The 26370-nt window shown below is 33.7% G+C and overlaps 1 protein-coding gene across 2 annotated transcripts in view; it reads left to right on the plus strand.

The window, feature by feature from the left end:
- LOC149788736 (sodium/potassium-transporting ATPase subunit beta-1-interacting protein 3-like) overlaps positions 1-26085 on the plus strand; it is a 64203-nt gene extending 38118 nt beyond the window's left edge. Inside the window, exon 6 of one of the 2 annotated variants that reach the window (XM_089974835.1) lies at positions 19581-19715. Coding sequence is in view for 1 of the 2 variants with exons in the window: in XM_089974834.1 (XP_089830960.1) it covers positions 19581-19960 (380 nt within the window). In the remaining variant the exon portion in view is untranslated. Of the gene's footprint in view, positions 1-19580 lie in introns of both variants that reach the window. The other variant, XM_089974834.1, reaches the window with a different exon arrangement.
- The last annotated feature ends 285 nt before the right edge of the window (positions 26086-26370 follow it).

Consider the following 26370-nt stretch of genomic DNA (forward strand, 5'->3'; position numbering starts at 1 on the left):
ATATTTTGATCGAAATCAACAGATTTTATTCCACTTAGATTGGTTTGTACAAAGGCTATATGTTGATCTAAGTCAACCGACTTTATTTCATTTAGATTGGTATACACATATAGGCTATGTTTTGATCAAAGTCAACAGATTTGTTCCACTTAGACTTGTGTGTACAAAGGCTATGTTTGGAATTGCAGTTCACATATTTCCTCCACTTAAACTGGTGATATCATGTTATTGACTGCATTTTTAGGGAGTTATTTCTAAGTGGCTTGTTTATCAGTGGAGTTTCAATGGGATTGCTGGTGTTCATCTAGGGCTGTTTGGTTTACAGTAGACAAAACAGTGAATTTGCACAGGCCTCGGGTAAATGTATTTCATAATAATACAGTCAGATAAAAAACAGTGAATTTGCACCTGGCCTCAGGTAAATGTATTTCATAATAATAGTCAGATAAAAAACAGTGAATTTGCACCTGGCCTTAGGTAAATGTATTTCATAATAATACAGTCAGATAGATGCACTTTGAGAGTCAAAACAAATCAATCCCATAAAAACTTGTATATGAACACACACATTTGTCTGTTTGACCTGGCTGCCAAATCAGGGCTCGTGAGTTCAAAACTTGTGGGGGAATCTCCAAATTGTATTTTTATTTTGTATTTTAATGTTCAAACTTTCTTTTAAACTCTCTCATCCCAATTTTTATTTATATTCTTATTTATATATTTTTTATTCCTGTCCATTTGTCAAGCAATTAACTCTGTAGCTTAATAATTTTCTTGTTTCGAGAACAGTTTGCTTCTGTATCAATATTTCATCTTTAGTAACTCGGCTTGAAAATTAACCCATCACAGACTCTTAGAAAAATTGGTTGACATTTCTCATGTCCTGGGATGACAGTTTCCGTATCTTTTCTATGCACTATTTTAAAAAAAAAAATTACTTGCATACCATGCATCTTCTTTAAACCTTTTTCAGCCCATCACAGACTTTGGGAACAATTGTAGCAACATTTTAGTATTAGTGTCTTTGTATCAAGTGATAAAACAACCACAATGTATTTGGAGGCCCTGTGATTTTATCTTATTATGAATGTGAAAGAGTTAAATTACAGCTCAGATTTGTAAACTAAGATTGTGTACTTGTCTATAGTAGCTTACTTAATACACAATATGGTCTGCATTGAACTGTGATGGGGCATGATCTGTGGTGTAATTATATACTTGTCATAACATGGATCATATCATATTAAGACATACAGCTAGCTGTCTGTCTATTCCTGGTTTCAATAACACAAGATACATGTACATCTTCCAGCTTCTAAATTTTGTAAATATCTTAGGATAGTAAAGCCTGTCTGGTTCATGGTCAGAGTCATTCTGAAAGAAGGAAGGTGGTTTCCACATAATTATTACTACATCACATATATTTGCCAACCAATCTGGATGACTTGCTTGTAGAGTGGGGGGGGGATATTGTTTATTGATTTGTGGTTTAAGATGTAAGAGGGCACTGTCACTGTGACTGAAAGAAAAATAATAATTTCTGCACATAACCTTAAGTTCTACATCACAGACCAGGGCTGCATTTTGTGGATGACTAGCACTTGGAGTACAATAGAAGCCTTTTAATTTTGCATGTCAGTTGTTGTTGTTGTTGTTCTAGGGTTTAACGCCATTTTTCAGCACAAAATAGGCTATACATGGCAGCCAGTATAACTGGTGGAGGAAGAACCCTGGAAAACCCAGGGAAGAACCACTGACCCATGAGAAGCTACTGGCAGGCTTTCCCATGTACCCACGCTAGCCAAGCCTTGGACTCGAACACACGCATACAGAGGTGTGATGGCAGTGATCCGGAATGGTGAGCGCTTTAGACCACTAGGCCACTCGAGGCCCCTTTGCATGTCATAGGCCATGGTTACCGTTACTTAAGAAAAAATAAATGAAAAATGGTTTTTGCACAACAACTTTTAGTTGTAGAGTAAACCATATACCATGAATGAGGTTTGTAAAAAGCTTGTGCGCAAGATAAGGAAGAGTCTTTGAGTCAAAAGGTTAAAGGTCATTATTGTTGTGACTCTGTAAAATGGGTTTTACGCAATAAATCTTGTTCTAGAGTAATTTCCTTGAGCAAACTTTATTCTAGGCTTGCACTTAAAGCAGAAACCTATAGATTTTGGGGTCTAAAGGTCAAAGGTTAAGATAATGGGGTGTCATATAAAGAATGTTTGTGAAAAGTAAGTTTAAATTGTGTGCTATGACCAAAGATCTGGGTCATTGAAACCGCTTGGTCACAAATCTCAACAATGCCTGCAATTGGCTGTGCAGAGGGCTAAACATTGGAGGGATGTGGGGTGGGGGGACATGTATTCTTTATTGTTCTTATTTTGGTAATTCAAAGTACAAAACTCGGATTGTCAGTATTGAGGATTATTATACTTCAAAGGTATCTCACAGTGTTTTAACTTGAACTAAGCTGTTGTTGGATTCCCGTTTTGATAACAAAAATTAACATCCTTAGACTATACCCAATAGGTAGAGCTGTTCATAGCTGGTTTCAAGTGCTGTATGATCTTTATAGATTGTCAGATATTCTTATGATGCTGCCTGTCTAAATTGTGATAGGATATCACTGATTACACTTTGACAAAGTTGATCCCCTCACCTAAAATAAAATTAGTTCACTGCATTTTACTATAAGACGAAATGACTATTCAGACTTATAAAAGGTCAGCCCCTTTCTTGAAAGTTATTTACTTCCTTCCAAAATACAAAACATAATCCAAACACATTGTGACAATGGTATAATGTGAAACAACTACGCTGAGTATTGTAGGATGGGAATTTAAAAAAATGAAAAGAAAATTTTTAAAATTTGCGATCAGTGGGTTTCAATGAAATTTTAAATATAAAAATACAAATTTTTTTTTTTTAAATAATTGGGGATGCTGCTGCAAGTTCCAAACTCACAACCTCTTGTTTAGGGGCTGGGACACAGAAAGACAGACAAATGAGGGTGTTTATATACATGATGTTTAAACTTAATCCTTACTTTGTTAGACATTGTCATTGTGAGTTCAAGGTACAATCATTTTCAGTGTGAGATAACTCTTACCTTGTTAGACATGGTAAAATTTATAACTTCATAGTGTGATGATTTTCTAAGGGAGACAATCTTTTTTCTTCAAGTCCGTATATAAATGGAATACTGTCTTGTCAGATTTCCATGGTGACCATAATATACCTCAGTAGTAACCTTTATTGAACACATAATTTTGCCTACTGATCTTCATGTTCAACAATGTACAGCATTTATTCTTGAACCTAGGATTTGACTAGGTGAGACATGCTACATGCCTGTGGCCTTATGGGATTTGACTAGGTGAGACATGCTACATGCCTGTGGCCTTATGGGATTTGACTAGGTGAGACATACTACATGCATGTGGCCTCATGCCCCAGTGCTAGACATCACTCTAGACTGCCATATTACTGACACCATAGCAATTTGACTGAATTTAAAAAAAAGTTGTTAAAAATCCAAATCACACACAGATCAAGATAGTCTGCTATGAATGTAACATCAGTATCCATTAGTTGTTGAGGACATCACTATCCAATCATATTGCTCTGTCATTAACATGTTACCTTGGGTGTCAGTGTTGTGCAGATGGGCATGGTGGTTTGTTGTTTCATGTACACTCATTGTACAGTGCAGAAAATACGGTCAGAAAGATTGCCTTCATAAAAGCAGGATTATACATGGGTGATATGTCTGTCATTGAGGTTGTATTGAAATAAGTTTGGAAACTACTTATACTGCATCAAACAAAATTAACTTGGATAGATTTTTTATTTTTGTCATACTATAAAACGGGAATGTTTTCAAGCATTTCATGAATTATGTGATATATTATCTAGATTAAGGACCGCTCCGGTGGCCTAGTGGTTAGAGCGTCCGCCTCTGATGCAGGAAGTCGTGGGATTGAACCTCGGCCGAGTCATACCAAAGACTTACAAAAATGGTACTAACAGCTGCCTCGCTTGGTGCTAAGCATTAAGAGGTTAGTGTTAGGACTGGTCGACCTGGTGTCAGGATAATGTAACTGGGTGGGACATCATGCTACGTGTCTTTGGCATGATGCCCCAGTGCTAGACATCGCTATAAACTGCTACACTGCAGACATCGTAGCGATATGACTGAAAAATTGTTAAAAGCTACGCTAAAAATCCTAATCACAGACGCCTAGATTAAAAGAAATAGCAATAAAAGCATTATCTGATCTCATGACTCTGACAGTGAACAGATTTTGTATTGTGATAATATGTTACACCATTGATCTAAACCACTTTACTGCCTGATATACCACCTTTTACTGCCTGATATACGGCCCTTTACTGCCTGATATACCGCCCTTTACTGCCTGATATACCGCCCTTTACTGCCTGATATACCGCCTTTTACTGCCTGATATACGGCCCTTTACTGCCTGATATACCGCCTTTTACTGCCTGATATACCGCCCTTTACTGCCTGATATACCGCCCTTTACTGCCTGATATACCGCCCTTTACTGCCTGATATACTGCACTATACTGCCTGATATACCGCCATTTAGAGGAGGCATATTACTCCAACTAAAAATAAGTGCTAAAATTGTTGATTTATTCATGCAAATTAGGGTTTACACAAACAAATTAGGGTTTACACATGCATATTAAGGTCTGTATGAACAAATTAGGGTTTACATGTACAAATAAGGATTTACACATGCAGATCAAGGTTAATGTTTACAAATCAGGGCTTGCAAATGTAGATTAGGGTTTACATGTACAAATCAGGATTTACATGTACAAATCAGAGCTTACAAATGCAGATCAGGGTTTACATGTACATATCAGGGTTTACATGTACAAATCAGGGTTTACAAATATAGATCAGGGTTTACATTGTACAAATCAGAGCTTACAAATGCAGATCAGGGTTTACATGTACAAATCAGGGTTTACAAATATAGATGAGGGTTTGCATGTACAAATCAGTTAATACAAATCAGGGCTTGCACATGCAGATCAGGGTTTACATGTACAAATCAGGGTTTACAAGTACAAATCAGGGTTTACATGTACAAATCAGGGTTTACATGTACAAATCAGGGTTTACATGTACAAATCAGAGCTTACAAATGCAGATCAGGGTTTACATGTACATATCAGGGTTTACATGTACAAATCAGGGTTTACAAATATAGATCAGGGTTTACATGTACAAATCAAAGCTTACAAATGCAGATCAGGGTTTACATGTACAAATCAGGGTTTACAAATATAGATCAGGGTTTACATGTACAAATCAGTTGATACAAATCAGGGCTTACACATGCAGATTAGGATTTACATGTACAAATCAGGGTTTACACGTGCAGATTAATGTTTACATGTAGAAATCAGGGTTTACATACCTGTACAAATCAGGGTTTACATGTACAAATCAGGTGTTACATGTACAAATCAGAGCTTACAAATGCAGATCAGGGTTTACATACATGTACAAATCAGGGTTTACAAATATAGATCAGGGTTTACATGTACAAATCAGAGCTTACACATACAAATCAGGGCTTACACAATCAAATTTTTATTTACCAGAAGAATATAAAAGGCCTAAATCATAATGATGCATATTCTATGTTGATGTTTGTAAAGAGAACTTTTGAAAACTTCTGGTAATTTGCAACCAACAGTGTGTTATTCATACATTGTGTTATTCATTGTTATTCATTGTTGTTTGCAGTTTTCAAGGTCTCAGTCAGAAGGTAATTTTTGGAGACTGAGAAAGCAGGCTTTTTGCAGATGTCATCTGGGTGGGGGGATGGGCTGGAGTCTAAGTGAAGAATATTTCAGAATCATGCAGAATTTGAGCCAGTTACTAATTAATTGATCAAAATTTTTAAAATGATTAATTATAACATTGTTTCATATACAAATCTTTGGTAAGTCAGTCATGTCATGCAGATTTTGTCTTGAGCGATTGATAATTGACATAATACAAATACTGTTTTGGTGATTTAAGTGGCTCTATTTAAAGAAAAAAGCACGTCATTTTTATGGCATTTGTGTTTTTTCATTTAGTTTCTTCTGTGTGATGTTCAGTTTTTTGAGGGTGTATGTGCCTTTTTGTGATTTAGTTCAGCTTTTTGCTTTGATTCTCTGTCAGTGAAGCTTCACATTGGTCTATTGTTTCATCTGGTCTATTGTTTAATCTTAATCGTACTGTTGCTTTGATTCTGTGTTGTTGAAACTTCAGATTGGGCTATTGTCTCATCTTAATAGTACTGTTACTTGGATTGTTTTAGTACAAATATAGCTACAAATGTTTTTTTAGTTTCTTGTTAAAGTTTTCAGCAATCTATGCACATTTCATTATTTTTTCTTGGCCAAAGTTCCGATTTGCTAACCCATATAGACCTTGATAAATCAATCAGATATTTCAGTGTTTTTGTCCTAGCAGTATTCAATTTCACAGGTTGTCTCCCTTATAATGTAGTGCCAACTTACCAATAGCATATAACAGGGGTGCATAGAACATCAGCCGAAAATGGTGGAGGCTTGTGACATCCAAAGGATAGATACCTCGTAAGCTTTACATAGAAATTATGACTATGCACTAGAGAGTGGAAATTTGCTTGTTTATGTGCTTCACATCAGATTTTGATAAGTTGATTTTGATTTTATGCAGTGGCTTGCCACTGTATCCAATGAAATTCACCCACCCAAAGCACCAAACTATCTAATTGATTTTAGCTTGGTTAACCTATTGGAACCTTGGCTAGCAAAGATGACATTTCATTGGCAAATTTGTTTTCAGAATCCCTGTGTACGAAAGACTTTGAACAGGTTAGACATGGATCTGACATCAAATAATATGCCAACATATTAGGCTGACAGATTAGATTGGATAGAGTAAACATCGGATAGCTTATACATGTTGTGAAGACCGATATGGTTCTATTTTGTTCACAGTTGGACAGAAGTAGACAAGTTCAAACAAGCCAAATCTCAGGCTTCTATTGTACATGTAGCTGGGTGGTATGCTATGTGGAAAATTTAAAATGGAGCAATGAAACAAGCTTCTGGCTACATATTTGATTGCTACCTTTCACTAAACCAGTCCTGATAATCAGTGCTGCTGCCTTATGAATCAAGCTAGTGGATTTCATAGAAGACATCCTGGTATCTTATTTCTGTCTTTAAGTCTTATGATATTTGATATATTTGTTTTCCTTTAATTTGTCAATAATTATATCGAGAAGCTGATCTATTTACAACCATGGTAAATTGCCTTGGTGACCCTGTCTTTTGAAAAGGCATTTATCTCCCCTTTGTGTCCTTGGAAAAGACATTTGTCTCCCCATGGTGTGTCCTTGGAAAAGGCATTTGTCTCCCATGGTGTGTCCTGGGTAAAGGCATTTGTCAACCCTCGGTGCATCATTGGAAAAGCTCTTTCCCCAACCAAACACTACTTTTAGCCTTCTAGTAAATTTATTTTACAGTAGAACATAAATTATCAAGACATTTATTATCTAGAATGTTTTCTTAAGCTGATGATCACCATACCCTTGAAAGGGTTAAATCCCCTGTAGTGAGAATCATTATAGAGATGTCCAAATAAAAATTATTATAGAGATGAAGAAACTCATTATATCATGATGGATGTAAATGATCTTTATGTCCTAATGGGTATAGACCAGTGGTTCCCAACCGTTCCAAGTATGAGGACACTTTCTTAACTTCAAAACTGATATTGATCCCCATATGCTAATTTAGTTTTAGGCTTATAATTAAGAAAATGCATAATAACAATAAATTATTACAAACTAATTAACCGTTATAAATGAATTCATAATTTATTTATTACAACAATAAATAAATTTGAAAAATAGTGGTATATGTGCAAGATATTATTTAGACAGTCGCAGACCCCTTGGAATAACCATGCATCCCGCAGGTTGGAAACCACTGGTGTAGACAGTTTTTATGTCCTGGTGGGTGTTGCCAGTGTTTGATTTTAATAAGCTACCTTCTCATTCTCTTTTGATAACAGCTGCTCAAATTCCAGAGTACTTGGCTTGGCCAACACAGCACAATGGAAGAAAAAAAAATAATGTTGTTAAAGTAGATGATTTGTAGCAATTTGTAAAGTGAAATGTTTCTAAGCAGCGTGTTGCCATTTGATGGCAGATGATGGCAGTCTCACCATGCTATGTTATTCGTATTTGGATCACTTAGGCCTATTCTACATTAGCTATAAATCTTGGCCATTCTGCCTGTACAGCAAATTGTGGAAGTGTTTGAAAAGATCAGAGCCACTTTGACAAGGAAACCAGTTATGGAAAGTCAGTACTGCATTGGTGTCTTTAGTGCAGTACATCATTTTCATAAAATGTTGCATAAAGCAAAATTAAGGTCAGATATATACCTTAAATTGAACATTTTTTGGGGTGACAACATTTGATTCTAAGCTGAAGTAGTTGCTGTTTATCAGATTTTCTTGTTGGAGCAGCTCTGATTTCGTCCTGTTCTTATCCAGCTGTGTATGGTCATTGTTACATACAGCTGCTGCCAAAAATTCTGAAGTGTTCCACATGCTTTTCACATACTATGGTGGGATTGTAACAAGAACTTGTAAGGTACGATTTATGTCCCAACTTTAATTGGAACTTGTGTATTTTAATAGTGCCTAATTGAAACTTTTGTGTTGATTTTCAGTCGAATTTATTGGTGGATTTGATTCTCAGTCATCTTTTCAAACCTCAGCGAAGACCTCACATCTTCAGATTCATCCTGAATATGTGTATGTACAAGGGTCAAACTTTTGTGTTCGCTAAATTTTTACACACATCACTCAGCTTGTTCACTATGTTGATTGTAGATGTTGGCTATTAATCATCGTGTCCACCTATTATTATACTGTTTCACTTTCCACAAACGACATACAGTGGAATCCTGTTCATTGTCTTGAGCACCCAGGATTGCTCACATTTACACTTTGGACTTGTCAAATGTTTATAATGACATTGCTCAAATTTACGTTTTGGACCTTTTTGAAGTTTATAATATTGATGTCTAACCTCAGTCACAGTTACTTGGAATTCTCTTCACCTTATTTTTGGTTTGACCCTTCCTCAGGTTTAACAACACACCTGTGACACGTATCAAACCATATCATGTTACACAACCTATGATACAATGTACATCGACACATGTAAAGAATAAATAGGCAGACTCACAATTATTCACAGTTGTTAAAGATTACGAATAACTTGTATAAACAAAAATATCATCCTGCATCGATTTGTCACCTTTACTATAACTATTTGTAATGAAACAGCAAGATGTTTATATTGCAGAATCATTTTTCCCTGGCCTTGGGGTGTTGATGTATTGGACTTAAAAATCTATGTAGAGTATCAATATTTTGATGTCTAAATATGCAAAAGAGAGAATTGTATTTATCTGCTTGATATTAATGTTCAATTATTTAAACTTTATTTTAATCTTATTCATCAGCCAATACAAATTTTAGTGTAGTTTTTACTATAGTATATTTTTGGAAGTTGCAGCTATAACTGATCACTCAAAAAGTATTGCTTTGAATCTTTAGACTACATAGTTTATTAAGTTTAAAGCGTGAACTCATTTTTGTCTCATGGATTGTATTAGAATGGGAAGGTACCGTAGTCTATGACTCCCGTAGACAGTGTATATATTAGGGGAGTTACCCTACTTTAGGGTTCCCATAGACTACTTATAGTAGGGGAATAGTACTAGTAATGCAGTACACTTCATGGCTTCCAAAAGCAGCTTATTATGGGTGAATGCTGTACTGTATGGCTCCCAAAGACTGTTTGTTATGGGTGAATGCTGTACTATATGGCTCCCAAAGACCATTTGTTATGGGTGAATGCTGTACTATATTGCTCCCAGAGACAGCATATTATGGGTGAATGATGTACTATATGGCTCCCATAGACAGGTTATTATGGGAGAATGCTGTACTATATGGCTCCCAAAGACAGTTTATTATGGGGGTTGCTGTACTATATGGCTCTCATAGATAGCTTATAATGGGGGTAATGCTGTATGCTGTGGTTCCTCTAGACAGTTTATAGTGGGATATTGCTATGCTCTGATAGCCACCTTATTACAGGGGAATGCAGTTCTCTGTCTCCCATAGACAGCTTATAATGCAGGAATGCTGTGCTCAGTGACTCACACAGTTAGCTTATTATGTAGGATGTCACACTCTATGGCTCCCATAGACATCTTATTATGGGAGATGTTGCACTCTTTGATTCCCATATACAGCTTATAATGGGTAAATGCTGTGCTATATGGCTCCCATAGATAGCTTATAATGGGTAAATGCTGTACTATATGGCTCCCATAGACAGCTTATAAGGGGTAAATGCTGTACTATATGGCTCCCATAGACAGCTTATAATGGGTAAATGCTGTACTGTATGGCTCCAATAGACGGCTTATAATGGGGTAACACTACTTTGGCTGCGTAGTTTACTTCCAGTATTTGGACTGAAGAAGAGGGAGAGTATCCTTTCACCATGACATCTTTTGCTAAATTTATATGCTAACAATCAAGGAGCTTTCTGCATAATTAATAAATGTGAATCAACTACATAGTTTTTTTTTTTAACCTGCTGAATTGTCTGATAAAGCAAAATAGTGCTTAAATGGATGTGATTTATGGTGACATCAAATTAAATGTTGCTTGATACGCAATGTAACATCAGTTAAGTTATATTCACGTGAATGGAAAACAACTAACTAAACTAGGCAGGATATGAGACAATCTTGAAGTTTATTGTTTTTTGTGTTCTGTATATTTATCTGTTAAAGAGATCATGTTTGCCACATGTTCTTTTCTTGTCGTATCGCCCAAAAGTACAAGTTACAATTTGACACTTTTTGTCCATATATAAGATAGAATGCCACCAGTTGGATTTGATGAATTTGTTTTGTTCAGTTAATGCACACAGCATGGTATTTTCCAGAAGGAAATGATAATGCTACCTTTTTTTGGTGAGTTCTCTTGCCTGATCTTTATTACATGAAATGCAAAGTTTGAACATTAATTTATTTTTGCACTCCTCCTGCCAATACACTTTGCCTTTTTGTAAACAGCATGGGAAATATTATTTGCAAATTTATCTCTCACTCTTTCCACAAGTTTTTATTTCTGCAGTATAAGTTAAAAACACTTAAATAAATGACTGAATCTTAGTATAATGTATAAATGGTTCACTTCCCTGAGGATATTATATTCGTTAAGAACGTTTTGGTTCTGTCTTGTAGGTGATGGTCGTACATGTTAACTTTTATGTGCCTGCTATAATGCATTGCATATTATGTTATTCATCTGTCCTTTCATCCACCAATTTTGCTTCTGAACAATAGCTAGAGTTCTGGTCAACAGTCAAGGTCACTGACTGAATAATAACAATAGCTAGAGTTCTGGTCAACAGTCAAGGTCACTGACTGAATAATAACAATAGCTAGAGTTCTGGTCAACAGTCAAGGTCACTGACTGAATAATAACAATAGCTAGAGTTCTGGTCAACAGTCAAGGTCACTGACTGAATAATAACAATAGCTAGAGTTCTGGTCAACAGTCAAGGTCACTGACTGAATAATAACAATAGCTAGAGTTCTGGTCAACAGTCAAGGTCACTGACTGAATAATAACAATAGATATGTATCATAAACCCAAACCAAACTTCATGAATCGTTTCCACTTTTGTGTAAGGACGAAGCCAATTTATTTGGAGGTGGTGGGGCAAACAAAAATGGTTTTAACGTAATAACTACATTTCTGCACCACATATCTTGATCAAAAGTCCAGATCACTCAGACATCTTGGATAATAACCCCAGAATCAACCATGCACTCCAACATTCTGTTATAAATTTGGTGTCTAATGTGTCGTTCACATAGCTCATTTTTTCCCTGCTCATCAGTTTATGAAACTTGTCTTTTGTGTATTACACAGCTAATTATACACCTGTATGTTAAAGGTCAAGGTCAGATAATATTTTGAGGTGCATTTTTTAAACAGATGTGTGTTATAACATTGTCGTCATTCGCATCACAATCTAATCTAGAACTGAAAAAATTTAGATGTTACAATTTAGATTCCATTTTGAAAATGGGGTAATATGAGGGATTTAATAAAGATATAAAGTTTAGGTTTGAAAATACTAGTCAGGATTATGTTTGTAGTCAGTTGTGTTGAGTACAAGAGAAGCTGTACTATTTGATTATTCCATGAGCTGTTGAGAAGTAATTTAACCATTTTGTACAATGGATGTTATAGAACATCCATCCTCTGTTATTGCAAATGTCCTAAAAGTTTGTCATAGTGTACAACTTCATTTAATTTTGTTTAGGGGCCCCGAGTGGCCAAGTGGTCTAAAGCGCTTTCCGTAATGGATCACTGCAATCTCACCTCTGTCTGCGTGGATTTGAGTCTCTGATTCAGCTAATGTGGGTATGTGAGAAAGCTTGCCAGTAGCTTCTCGTGGGTCCGTGGTTCTTTCCAGGGTTTTCCTGGGTTTTCCCGGGTTCTTCCTCCACCGTTAATACTGGCGGCCATGTATAACCTATCGTGTGCTGAAAAATGGTGTTAAACCATGCAACAACAACAACAAATAATTTTGTTTATGCATCTCCTTGACACAATATATAAATCAGAACTGAGCTTGATTTAGTTAGATTTATCTTTCTCCTTGCCATAAATATGTTTATCTATCCTTGCTTGTATCTGATCTTGATTTAATTATTTTTGTGCTTGCTACATAACAGATATCAAATCTTGATATGCTTGTGTTTATCTATCCTTGCTTCACACGCGCACACATATTTACCCTTCCTTTGAAAGTCACATCTAATCTTGATATATTTTCCTTGCTATATAACAAATATCCGATTTAACATAATTATGTTTATCTATCCTTGCTAAATAACTCATCTATCTTGATATAATTTATGTTTATCTAAGGCTTGCTATTTTACTCAGCTCTAATCGTCATATAATTTATGTTTATCTATCCTTCCTATATAACTCTGGTCTAATCTTCATATAATTTATGTTTATCTATCCTTCCTATATAACTCTGGTCTAATCTTCATATAATTTATGTTTATCTATCCTTCCTATATAACTCGGGTCTAATCTTCATATAATTTATGTTTATCTATCCTTCCTATATAACTCTGGTCTAATCTTCATATAATTTTATGTTTATCTATCCTTCCTATATAACTCGGGTCTAATCTTCATATAATTTATGTTTATCTATCCTTCCTAATCTTCATATAATTAGGTTTATCTATCCTTCCTATATAACTCTGGTCTAATCTTCGTATAATTTATGTTTATCTATCCTTCCTATATAATTCTGGTATAATCTTCATATAATTTATGTTTATCTAAGGCTTGCTATTTTACTGAGCTCTAATCGTCATATAATTTATGTTTATCTATCCTTCCTATATAACTCTGGTCTAATCTTCATATAATTTATGTTTATCTATCCTTCCTATATAACTCGGGTCTAATCTTCATATAATTTATGTTTATCTATCCTTCCTATATAACTCTGGTCTAATCTTCATATAATTTTATGTTTATCTATCCTTCCTATATAACTCTGGTCTAATCTTCATATAATTTATGTTTATCTATCCTTCCTATATAACTCTGGTATAATCTTCATATAATTTATGTTATCTATCCTTCCTATATAACTCTGGTCTAATCTTCATATAATTTATGTTTATCTATCCTTCCTAATCTTCATATAATTAGGTTTATCTATCCTTCCTATATAACTCTGGTCTAATCTTCGTATAATTTATGTTTATCTATCCTTCCTATATAATTCTGGTATAATCTTCATATAATTTATGTTTATCTATCCTTCCTATATAACTCTGGTCTAATCTTCATATAATTAGGTTTATCTATCCTTCCTATATAACTCTGGTCTAATCTTCATATAATTAGGTTTATCCGTCTCATTGCTATATAACTCATATCTGACATAAGTATGTTACAAAATAATACAGGTCTGATGTTGTTATAATGATCTATGAACTTTGATTCTGCTTTCTGTGCATGCAGGACAAAAAGTAAGCACACAGTGAAAACATGTTGTTGCTTGTCACTTTACATTTTCATACTGTGTTCTTTATTTTAATACCTTACCAGCCAGTATTAGATTTAATTATTACAGTACTCCCATATTACAGTGTTGTTCATGAAAGTGGATTTCCAGATAAGTCTTTTCACCTTCTATAGAGGTATTTTGTATATAATATTACTATAAAATAATGAGAGCCAAGTCCTGCCATTATGGAAGGGTATATATGATACCGAGGTGTGTTATATTGAGGGAGTACTGTAAGTATGGTCAGCTATTTTTTTCTATAGTTTTGACATTTGTGCATGGTATAGTAATGCATTAGCATAAAATCTGTTGTAAGTCGTTTGTCTGTATGGTTTTGACATGTGTTGATGGCTTAGTACTGTACTGACATAAAATCAGTTGTAAGTCTTTCGTCTGTATGGTTTTGACATGTGTTGATGGCTTAGTACTGTACTGACATAAAATTTGTTGTAAGTCTTTTGTCTGTATGGTTTTGACATGTGTTTATGGCTTAGTACTGTACTGACATAAAATCTGTTGTAAGTCTTTTGTCTGTATGGTTTTGACGTGTTTATGGCTTAGTACTGTACTGACATAAAATTTGTTGTAAGTCTTTTGTCTGTATGGTTTTGACATGTGTTGATGGCTTAGTACTGTACTGACATAAAATTTGTTTTAAGTCTTTTGTCTGTATGGTTTTAACATGTGTTTATGGTTTAGTACTGTACTGACATAAAATCTGTTGTAAGTCTTTTGTCTGTTTGGTTTTGACATGTGTTGATGGCTTAGTACTGTACTGACATAAAATATGTAGTAAGTCTTTTGTCTGTTTGGTTTTGACATGTGTTGATGGCTTAGTACTGTACTGACATAAAATCTGCTCAAAGTTTTATTTTCTGTACAGTTCTCCACGTTTTTTATTCAACATGATTTGTTGACCCCTGATATTTTCATGTTGACAAGTATGTAATGGTCACTCTTCATGAAATCTCACTGGTTTTTATTTTTTGTTGTTTTTTTGACACATGATCCTAGGAGTAAACCAATATATAATTAATATTTTGTATCATTATGCAGTAAAACACCCCAAACTGGACAAATTATGCAGGTGGTGTGTGCCATCAAATATGGATTAAGGTCAAAATTCTAGAATTATTTGTTTTTATAACATATTCAATTACCAGCATTTGAAGAAATGTTGACAAAAAGAACCCACTCACCCAAATTTATTTTCCAGCTTCTCATGCATTTGACTACTACTGTAGGTATTTGTTATGGCATGTGAGCAATATCAGCCCCACTAGAGCCTTTTGCTTTTAAAAGACAATTTGGAAGATAGGTTATCTTGTAAGTCAGCCTCGAAGGTGACATTATTTTGTAAGTCAGCCTGAAAGATAAGTTATTTTGAAAGTCAGTCTGGATGATAAGTTTTTATTTATGTTGGTTTGAAAGATAATTGATTATTTCAGTAGTACATTTATAAATGGCAATACCTTCTTGTAAATCGGGGCAGTTAAGTGGATGAACTTTGATTCCATACCTTTAGTCTGTTTGTTGACGAAAGTATAATTGCACTAAATTGCACATACATCATCAGTATGTATGTATGTATGTATGTATGTATGCATGCATGCATGCATGTATGTATATATGTATGATGTATGTATGTATATATGTATGATACATGTATGTACGCATGCACACAAGCACGCATGCATGCATGTATATATGTATGTATGTATGTTTATGTATGTGTGTGTGTGTGTGTGTGCATGTATGTATGCATGAGTGTGTGTATGTATGTATGTATTTATGTCCATGTATGTACAAGTATGTATGCATGTATATATGTATTAATGTATGTATGTATATATGTATGTATGTATATATGTATGTATGAATGTATGTATGTATGTATGTACTTATGTATGTATGTGTGTATGTACAAGTATGTATGTATGTATGTATGTCTGTACAAGTATGTATGTACAAGTATGTATGTATGTATATATGTATGTATGTGTGTATGTATGTCTAGGCTTAATGGCATATCAGCACAACTCTGGCTATATAGTGCCAATAAAAAGTAAGGCTGTAAAAATATACCGGTAAAGGAAAAAATGCTGATAAAGTTAGGAGGATAACCTTGTCATGATAAATGTAAATATATAGTCATTTGAGCTAAAAGGCAAAGGTCTTAGAAAGGTTACAAAATTATGACATTTAAGAGTTGATAAAGTTGACAGGAAGACAAATCCTTCCAATTAAAAGTAAATATTTCCTCCTAACAATATGAAAGATAAAAGGTATAAGATATCCATATTACAGGTATGTCGACAGCATGGTAATATTTTTAATACATAGATTACAAGGGTTAAAGATATCCAAAGTCTGTAAACAATATTTTTAATAAAACAGATTAAGTGTGTAAAGTCATTAAAATGTTGGATCAAATTTTGTTATTTGAATCATATTCTTTTAGAAATTCAGCTATATATTTACGGGTTCAGCACTTTCAAAAGCCACTTGACCAAGATGAGATCAAAATTCATATATTCCTGATTGCTTCTTGGGTTCTTAGTTGATGGTACACTTATTGCTAGTACTAGCTACAAATTTTTCCTAATTAAAATGGAAATATATTTGACTTTTTTAAAATTAAAATGGACATTTATTTGACCTTTTTTGATTAAAAAGACAGCCTGGGGTTGTCAATACAGAAGGCACAAGAATATATGTTGCTGTGAAGCAGTGCCAAAGTACATCTATAAATTTATTTATGTCTTCAATGAGTTGAATACCAAAGTGCCAAAATCTTGTAAATCAATTTATTTGAACATTTAAAATAGCATGTGACAATAACACCTTGTCTTGTGAATGTCTTGCACTCCATATGCACAGCTTGTTATTCTGGCATTATCACATGCAACTCATCAAGTCAAGAAAATGACACATCATGACAAACTGACTTCTGTGTACCTTTCACCAAGTGAACTGTTGGTTGCTTACTATCATAAATCATTTATCTCTAATTTATAAGCTAACATGAGAGAAATAATAATGACACAGTCTCTCTGTAAATATGAATCATGTGTTTGCTTACTTTGTAATATTCCAAGCATCTACATGCTATACTGTTTAAATGTATTGTCTGATGTGGAGAAATGCATTGTTTAGAAATGAGAGGCAATTTGTATATGGCGTCTAAATTTCTCCGTGACAAGGGCCTGCATGCAGGATTGTATGAATATTACTCACAAATCTAATTCGTGTATGAAATGTTAATTTTCAGGTTTTCCATGTTCAAGTAATGTTCATTATAAAGAATCAATTTATTTTTGCTATGGAAATATGTGCACTGACATTTACTGTGCCATAGACTGTACGTGTTATTAAAGGAAGATGTTATATTATGCACTAATTATAAGGTATTATGTATGTATACTAATGATAAACACCATATCTAACTTCTTTACGTCATGGCACACATTATATTGACTTGTACTGTATTTTCTAATATGGACCAATAGCCTAAATTACAGAATAATGTGTTATTATTATTATTATTATTATTATTATTATTGTTACATGGATATCTTTTCTGACATTTATTGTTCCATATGCTGTACATGTTATTAAAAGAAGCTGTAATAATGCAATGATATTTACTGACCATAGACTATGTTATTAAAGGATGATGTTATTGTTAACACATTAATCCCTGGAGGTTTTTGTCATTTTCGTCTGAAATTCGAGTAGGAAACCATTTTGAAAGCTATTTCTGAATGCATCTTTAAACACCAGCTTCCAGGTGATCTTCCAATAACATACTGCCTAGCTGTGTTAGAAACATCCTATTTGGCTCTCACATGAGCAGAAGGGTAAACATTTTTTTTTGCTGAACGGACCCTTTATTTTCATATCGAGACCACTCTTTATTCCAAATGCCCACCTTATCCTACTTTTTGCAAAGGTTCATCTGTCTGTTTGCAGTTCATGCCAGTCTGCCTTAGATCTGAGACCAAAAAGTGTCAAATCAGGTCAAAAAAATTAGGTTTTTCCCTCTGTATTTTGTAGTGCAACTAGAAATTCCAGATTTTTTTTGTATCATTGTAGAGCTACATCTGTCTACCTTTCTATAATACCACCCACTTTCGTGTATCGCACATGACCTTGACTCGACAGAGCTTGGCAGTAGGCTACTACCTCTTGCCACTTAAACTCGTCACCATGGGTTAATGGGTTATAAATGGATATCTGCTGATATTCATTAAACTGGAAACCTTTATATTACTTAGGAAGCTGTTATTATTTCAGCTGTGTATGCTCTGATACGAACTATACTAGAGAATATATATGTTAGTGAGGAAGTATAATACAATTTTATAATCATGGAGTTTTTCAGTATTTTACATGTGTTTTAAGCTTTAAAAGGAAAACATTGATCTTCATAACTGTGCTTTCATGGAGAAACAAAACCATTTTTGTTTTACATGGTCAAAACCTTATTTATGGGCCAGTATAGAATAATTAACCCAGTCATCTCTATATTTATAGATTAAGTGGTCATATGGATCATTAAAATTATGATATGGTCATGTTTGTCTTGCGTCGTGCATGAAAACTTTATATCTTCAATTTCTTTACACCTGTTTAAACTCCAATCACCCTGACATAACGGTTTTTTGAGTTCATAAAGTTACGTCAGCCCACAATCAAGAATAGCATATAAGCTGCACCAAACATCAAGTGTTGTAATGTATCAACCAGATTACATAATGATCTTGATGATGATTTTTAAAAATATAATCTTTTACTGTTATACAGTAGTGATAAAAAAAATCCCTGCAAGATATTTTGATCGATAGGAATCTTTACTCTTGTGATACCACTTACAATTACCATATAGCCATAGATAATAAATGAGAAAACTTTTTAAATACATTTTAAAAAACCGCTCAACAGAATTTCAGCAAATATCATATTACATCATGACCTGATCACTGTTAACGTTTTACGAATGATGCCAACTCATCATCTAATGAACCCATTGTTACCCCCCAAATTATAGAAAAGCAAATGTAAACTTGTTCCCATTATCCCCTGCCATAAAATATGGCCACTATTAAAAACTGGAAAACTTATAATATTCAATAACTGCTCAACACAATATGGTCAAATTTGACAAAGAGCAATGCTGATGGAATCCCTTATCTTGTACTGTACTGTGACATTAACCGATTTATGGATAATGTCATTTCCAGTTGATCTGAATGCATTTTTGGTTGCTTTTTGTAATTGTCAAATACAAATTGCAGATTTGGGAAATATGTTACAATTTTCTAATTTCCTTTTCAGCTTACCCAGCAAATGATGAATTAGAATTTGTCAAAATGCAGAACACACAGTCATCGCCTCGTCCAGCTCGTCCTGACACTTCGCTACATAATGATCAAGAAAATCCTGCCTTTGACGATCTCAGCTCCACAAGATCTAACTTACCGACACTAGAAAGCCCTCCAAGTTACGAGACCAGTATTCGTAACCTGAATGCGAATGCTGTTAACCATTATCATTATGGCTCTGATAGACAAAGTGTTCGGAGTGTGAGGAGCAAGGCAAGTACCCGCTCCACACGATCAAAAGCCAAACAGCAAAGACGAGAAGATCTGCCCTGGGTTCAGATCACACCATCATCTCATAATGAACCTGAGGCACCATATAGAAATTTCCCATGAATATCCAGCATAAACTTTAGAAACAGAAAAAATACAAAGTTAAGAATAATTTGTTCGAATCGTAACTGTTTACACTGGAACTAGGCTACTCAGTAAGTGCTTTTATGTTTAAGACTTATGTCAACAGAAAGTGCTTAATATATGAGATTGGTGTGTTAAATGTAGAAAAGTTCAAACTAAAAAGTGTTCAGTAGATGTGTTTTCCATGTCGTATGAATATAAAAAGTGTAACTCATTCTGCTGTTCAAATTAACAGATTGGAGTCGGTCGTTCACTGCTGATAAATCACTGACTGCAGGGGACTATTGTGGAACCCCTGTATAAAGTACCCTTTTCTATTATGGACTTGTGTTAATATAGAGGTTAAGTATGTTAAGAAAATGGAACATGAAATGTTTCATACGTTGGAATGGTGTTCTTTATATAAAGATGAATCTTTGGCAGATTTCACTATATATCCACATCATCTATTATTATTGTACAAGCTGTTGGTTATGTCTACATTTTCATGATCACATATCTTTGTATAAGGCGATGTGCAGAAAGCTGTATAAGGCAATGACAAATGTCTAAAATGTTCTGCTTGTTGAGTCATATATAATTACTGTAAATTAATATATTTTCATGGAAATGAATTCTGGCTGTGTTGCCAAAAAAACTTTTATTGGTACTTAAGAGAGTGGATTAGGGATGGGGTTAATGGGGTACACATTAAGGTTCATGCCAGATTTGTAAATTCATGGTTTATACAAAACCTAGAATTTTACAAATATTAATACCCTGCCAGAAATAATGATCTCATAGTTTTATACTAAAATCTTAATTTCCTTCTTTTCAAACTATTGGCCAAACATTATAATCTTACTTTTGGTGAATTTTTGTTCTTAAAATTTAAAATGGATGGCATAGAAAATAATTTATTAACACCATGACCAACGCTGCAAAATTTCTTTTGCCATAGCTGTTACCTACAGTAGTGTATGGGCAGAAATGTGACTTTTATAAGATCCCAGAAAAAAATTCATGCATTTATTCTGAATGGTCTGTTTTGTTTGCAGTAGATCTCAAAGAGAAAATTATTCCTACTTTAAAGCTGTATATTTTCCCACGTGCTTAAAACAATTTTCCTGCCCAATGAAATTTTCAGTTTGTCCAGATCGTAAGAAAATTCCAGTTCAAGAAGGAACAATGCTTACATCAGAAAAACTTTGAAAATTTAGTAAACTGAATGATTTTAATTTGATAAAAATAATAAATAAATTTATTTTAAATTTAATTAAATGAGAGTATATGGGTTAAAATAATGTCATTACTTCACCAAAACCTATATTCATTACAATGATGTATTGTTTATATCACAGCTGTTGATAAATTCATTAATCTTTATGTTTTGTAACCATATTTACATGATACAGAATTTGATGTCATCTAGTTTATGTTACCTGTCAGACATGTTTTCCAAAAAATGTCGCAGATATGAAATTGAAACATTAGATTATGGGCAGTTGATTTCCATATGAATTGTTATTGTGAAGAAAATAACTTTAAAGGGTTCAGCAAAGGATGCATCATTAGACAGTACTTTGATATTTGTCCAGATATTTTAACAATACCATTGAAAATATATCATTATGCATTATGTTGTGATTGTGTGAAAACAGACATGAAATAATCAGTATTACCATATTTATTATAACAATCATTGTATGAAATACAACAGCGGACTCTCTTCAAGTAGATAAGCACCAACTTAAAAAAATGTAAAATGGCAGGTTTTCATATATCCATATTTTGTAGTCTCGTTACCTTTATATGTCCTTTATTACATTCATGGTAAGGACTTTTCTTGCACATTTAGTCATTGGATGCATCATCCGACTTGTTACATCATCTGTGATACAAATAATTTTAACTGCGTTGGTTTTAATTATTTTCTTTTATTTGTTCAGATAAGTTGTACCATTCTGAGTTTTTTCTTTGATAGAAGAACTGGGGACAGTGGGGTACATGTTACATCTGGATATTTGTTATGCCCATAATGGGATACATTTGCTTGTTTTAATTGCATGTGACAATGTCTATACATGGAAACTGGTTATCAAGCATGTAATAATGTCTGTTCATGGAAACTGGTTATCATGCATATGGCAATGTCTATACATGGAAACTGGTTATCAAGCATGTGACAATGTATATACATGGAACCTGGTTATCAAGCACTTAATAATTTCTGTAAAGAGAAACTGATTATCAAGCATGTAATAATGTATATACATGGAAACTGGTTATGACACACATAACTGTGGCTATAGATGGAAACTGGTTATCAAACATGTAACAATGTAAACAGAAACTGATTGTCAAGCATGTAATAATGTCTATACAAGGAAACTGGTTAAGACACATAAATGTGGCTATACATGGAAACTGGTTATCAAACATGTAACATTGTCTGTAAACAGAAACTGATCATCAAGCATGTAATAATGTCTATACATGGAAACTGGTTATGAAACACGTAACTGTGGCTATACATAGAAACTGATTATCAAGTATAAACAGAGTCCAGTTAATCTCTAGCTTTTGAAATTTAGTTAAAACTTTTGAACTGTTTAACCATGAATATTAAGCAAGATATATTGAAGTTAGTCACCAATTTTTAACTTTATTTGCTACTCCATCTGTACTGTGCAAATATTCAATACAGAAACAGTTGGACATAAGTTGCCAAAATGAGCTACATATTCTACTTGTCTGCAAATCAACACAGCAACATGCATTTTGTATGACTTCAAGCAGTCATATATGGATTGCATGTGAATGTAAAATATACACTGCTCAATGTTGACAGTGTCATCAATTTTTACATTTTATGCCAATATTTAATGAGATTTGAGGGTGAAATATTCCAATATCAAACTGATTGACAAACTTTATAAAGCACAGAAATTCTGGTAATTATTGTTTAGGCCCTGCATTATAAGTTCAATAAATGTACTTATCATGCAAGATCAGAATGGTTGGGAACATATAAGATTGGAATAAAATGTATACATTTTGGGACATAAAACACATGAGATGGAAACATTACATCCCAGACAACATTACATCCCAGACAAAGTGAGAATTAATTTGATAATATATTATTTGTTTCATTCTGAGGATCTCAGAATGATTTTGAATGTTATTATGCTTTCTAAGTAACTTCATTGAAAATGACAGCATCCTTAATGAAAATCTGCATTATGACAGCATCCTTAATGAAAAGCTGCATTATGACAGCATCCTTCATGAAAAGCTGCATTATGACAGCATCCTTAATGAAAATCTGCATTATGACAGCATCTTCATCAAAAGCTGCATTATGACAGCATCCTTCATGAAAAGCTGCCTTATGACAGCATCCTTCATGAAAAGCTGCCTTATGAGAGCATCCTTCATGAAAATCTGCATTATGACAGCATCCTTCATGAAAAGCTGCATTATGACAGCATCCTTCATGAAAATCTGCATTATGACAGCATCCTTAATGAAAATCTGCATTATGACAGCATCTTTAATGAAAATCTGCATTATGACAGCATCCTTCATGAAAAACTGCATTATGAGTTCATTATTTTCTCACCATGGACATGATAACACTTGGGCATCTATAAATGTTTGCTTGAAAATTTAGTCTTTAAATTTATTTCACCTCAAATAAGAGGAAAAGATTTGCATTTGCTGAACTGTAAATAAGCACATCTTTAGGTTTTGCTTATTGTTTGTTGAATTAGCTATTTTTCCTGACATCAGATTCTGTACCATTTAGATGTCTGCAATTAAAGGGATATTTTGCACAGTTGTGTACAAATTGTTTTCAATAATCTCTATTGTGCTTTTGAAGTAGAAACAAGGAACAATAACTGGGTTTTGCAATGTATACTTGAATCTCACAATTCATTGTACTTGATTCATTATAAGGAACAGCACGCATGAATTAGATCACTCTAGAATTAAATTTTAATTCGCCGTTAAATAGTACAGTGTATGCTTATTTCATTATAGTAGTTTTATTACAGTTTGATTCACTGTGATTCTTTAATACATATCATTTACATTTAATTGGGAGCCAGTTTATTTTGACAAATTTCTTAATGTATGGATCATATTTCATTTCGCAGTTGTATTCTATCCATAAATCATTTTCAGATTATTTATGATAATTACCTTATCTAATTTACAGCAAACATTGTTTGATATGTTCAGTCTCGTGTTATATATTGACATGTCTCTTTTGTTCTCGGTGTTGTATTACAAGGTTTATCATGAAGAGAGAAAGAGACAGGTTTCAGACAAGTCTGAAAGAAAGAAAAAGTCATTGTACAATGGACCATATATCAGCAATAAACAGGGGAACAAAAATGTATGAATGACTTTCCAAAAAAATTGCCATAACATTTTTTTACTGTTAATTTGGTGGTTAACGGTTGTTTTTCTGACATTTGATTATGTGTTGATGTTGAACAGATGTTTAAATCTAGCTGTGTACCAAACTTTGTACACAGTCTCAGTGTTTTTTTTTCCTGTCACTGAACAGGTTTCACCTGGTTAGACATGTTCAATTTCATGATGTATTTTGTACTCCAACATCAGTATCACATGCTACTTGGGCAGATGTTATTTAGTGCTTAGAAAACACTCAGTTATTAGATATTTGGCACATAATATGAGGTATTAGTAATTGATCATGTCAAAATAACAAATTACATGCTTTTACCCTGTGGAAATGGTTTGTGAGGATATTGAAGATTTTGAATCCTTACGCTGAAATCCATCCATTGGGTTTGGTAAAGGCATATAAACAGGAAACCTGTATAATCCCTAGAGCAATTTGATAATGTATCAGTTAGTGAGATGTTGAGGTTCATAATAGACTGTAAGTCAGAAAACCGTTTTAAAAAAATAACTCCAGCTTTGGTATAATTGTTGTTATTTGGCTCTAACTCATCCCTCTACCTCCAGCAAACCTCGTATGAGCCAAGCTGCATATTGATATTACAGTTACTGTAGCAATCCAGTTAGCATCTCGATGTTACAGTAGCAATCCAGTTAGCATCTCGATTCAACTCCTGAATGATGAGCCATCTAACATATTGATATTGTACCACCTAGTGTGTTATCAGGATTGATAGTGTACTGTAAGTTTTTTAAAATAAAAACTCAAAAAATCAGTGCAGTTTTGGGGTCAAACTCCTCCCACTGCCACGGGCAAATGATTATGCACAGCGAACACTATGATTTTTTAGCATTGTGATATGGTAACTTTTAGTGAGCATGTAACGTCCACAGTGTATTACAAACAAGAAAATGTCTTTAAAATACAGTCAGGATTGGATATAATGTAGTCAAGGTTGGGTACATCAGTCATGTTTGTGTATAATACAGTCATGTTTGGCAATAATACAGTCAAGATTGGGCATAAAACAGTCAAGGTTGGGTGCAACACAGTCATGTTTGTGTATAATACAGTCAAGATTGGGCATAAAACAATCAAGGTTGGGTACAATAGTCACTCAGGAGACCATGTCATAGTGGTTTAGTGGTCATTATTTACACGTGAAAGTTTAAATCTAAATGGAATCAAGACTAGTTCTTTATGCACAGATATTCACTATAGCGGGATTGAATGTACAGTTCAAGTGGACAAGCAAATTTGAGGTAAAATTAATACAACCTGCCAGTGTCCTAATTAGAAATATTTCATTGGGTTTCAAATATAAATTTTTAATACTAGAGATGTTGATGAATTTAAATTTTGCAATTAATTTCTGCCACATAGCAATTTTGTAATATGCAGTAATGGTTGGTTTCTCTAATATTAGTCAGGCATCAACACTATGGCTGCATAATTGACAAATAGTAAATTGAATGTCATTGTTTTATACATTAAAGACATTGAGATAAGTCAAAAGAAACACCTTGTTCAACACCTTTGTTAATATGATTCCACTTACCATTGGAATACACAATTCGTTGTTTAGCATTTGTATATTTTGTAGATATATATATTATACTGTTGATGTAAATATTTGTACAGATATTTACTTTGTTTTGTAAACACAAATAAACAATTCACTGCGATATGTTCTTGTTGTAGAAACTCATTTTTAATTTAATTGATGCCTATCAATCAGTCTGGTGTTTTTATATGCAGCCTGTCATCAAACTATCCATTGTTTGATTAGAACATCATCTCTATATGGTGCCTTTATATGTATCACCAAATCACAACACACAAAACTTCAAAAAATTGTTTTGTCTGGATATGGTGATAAATACCAAGCTTGTGCAAGAATATTTGAATCGTACCAATTACATTTAGCAGTAGAGTTTTTACAGATCAAGATTCAAAGAGCAACTATATTTTT

Source organism: Sinohyriopsis cumingii, chromosome 11, assembly GCF_028554795.1.
Source record: "Sinohyriopsis cumingii isolate HCF-2022 chromosome 11, ASM2855479v2, whole genome shotgun sequence".
Classification (NCBI taxonomy): Eukaryota; Metazoa; Mollusca; class Bivalvia; order Unionida; family Unionidae; genus Sinohyriopsis; species Sinohyriopsis cumingii.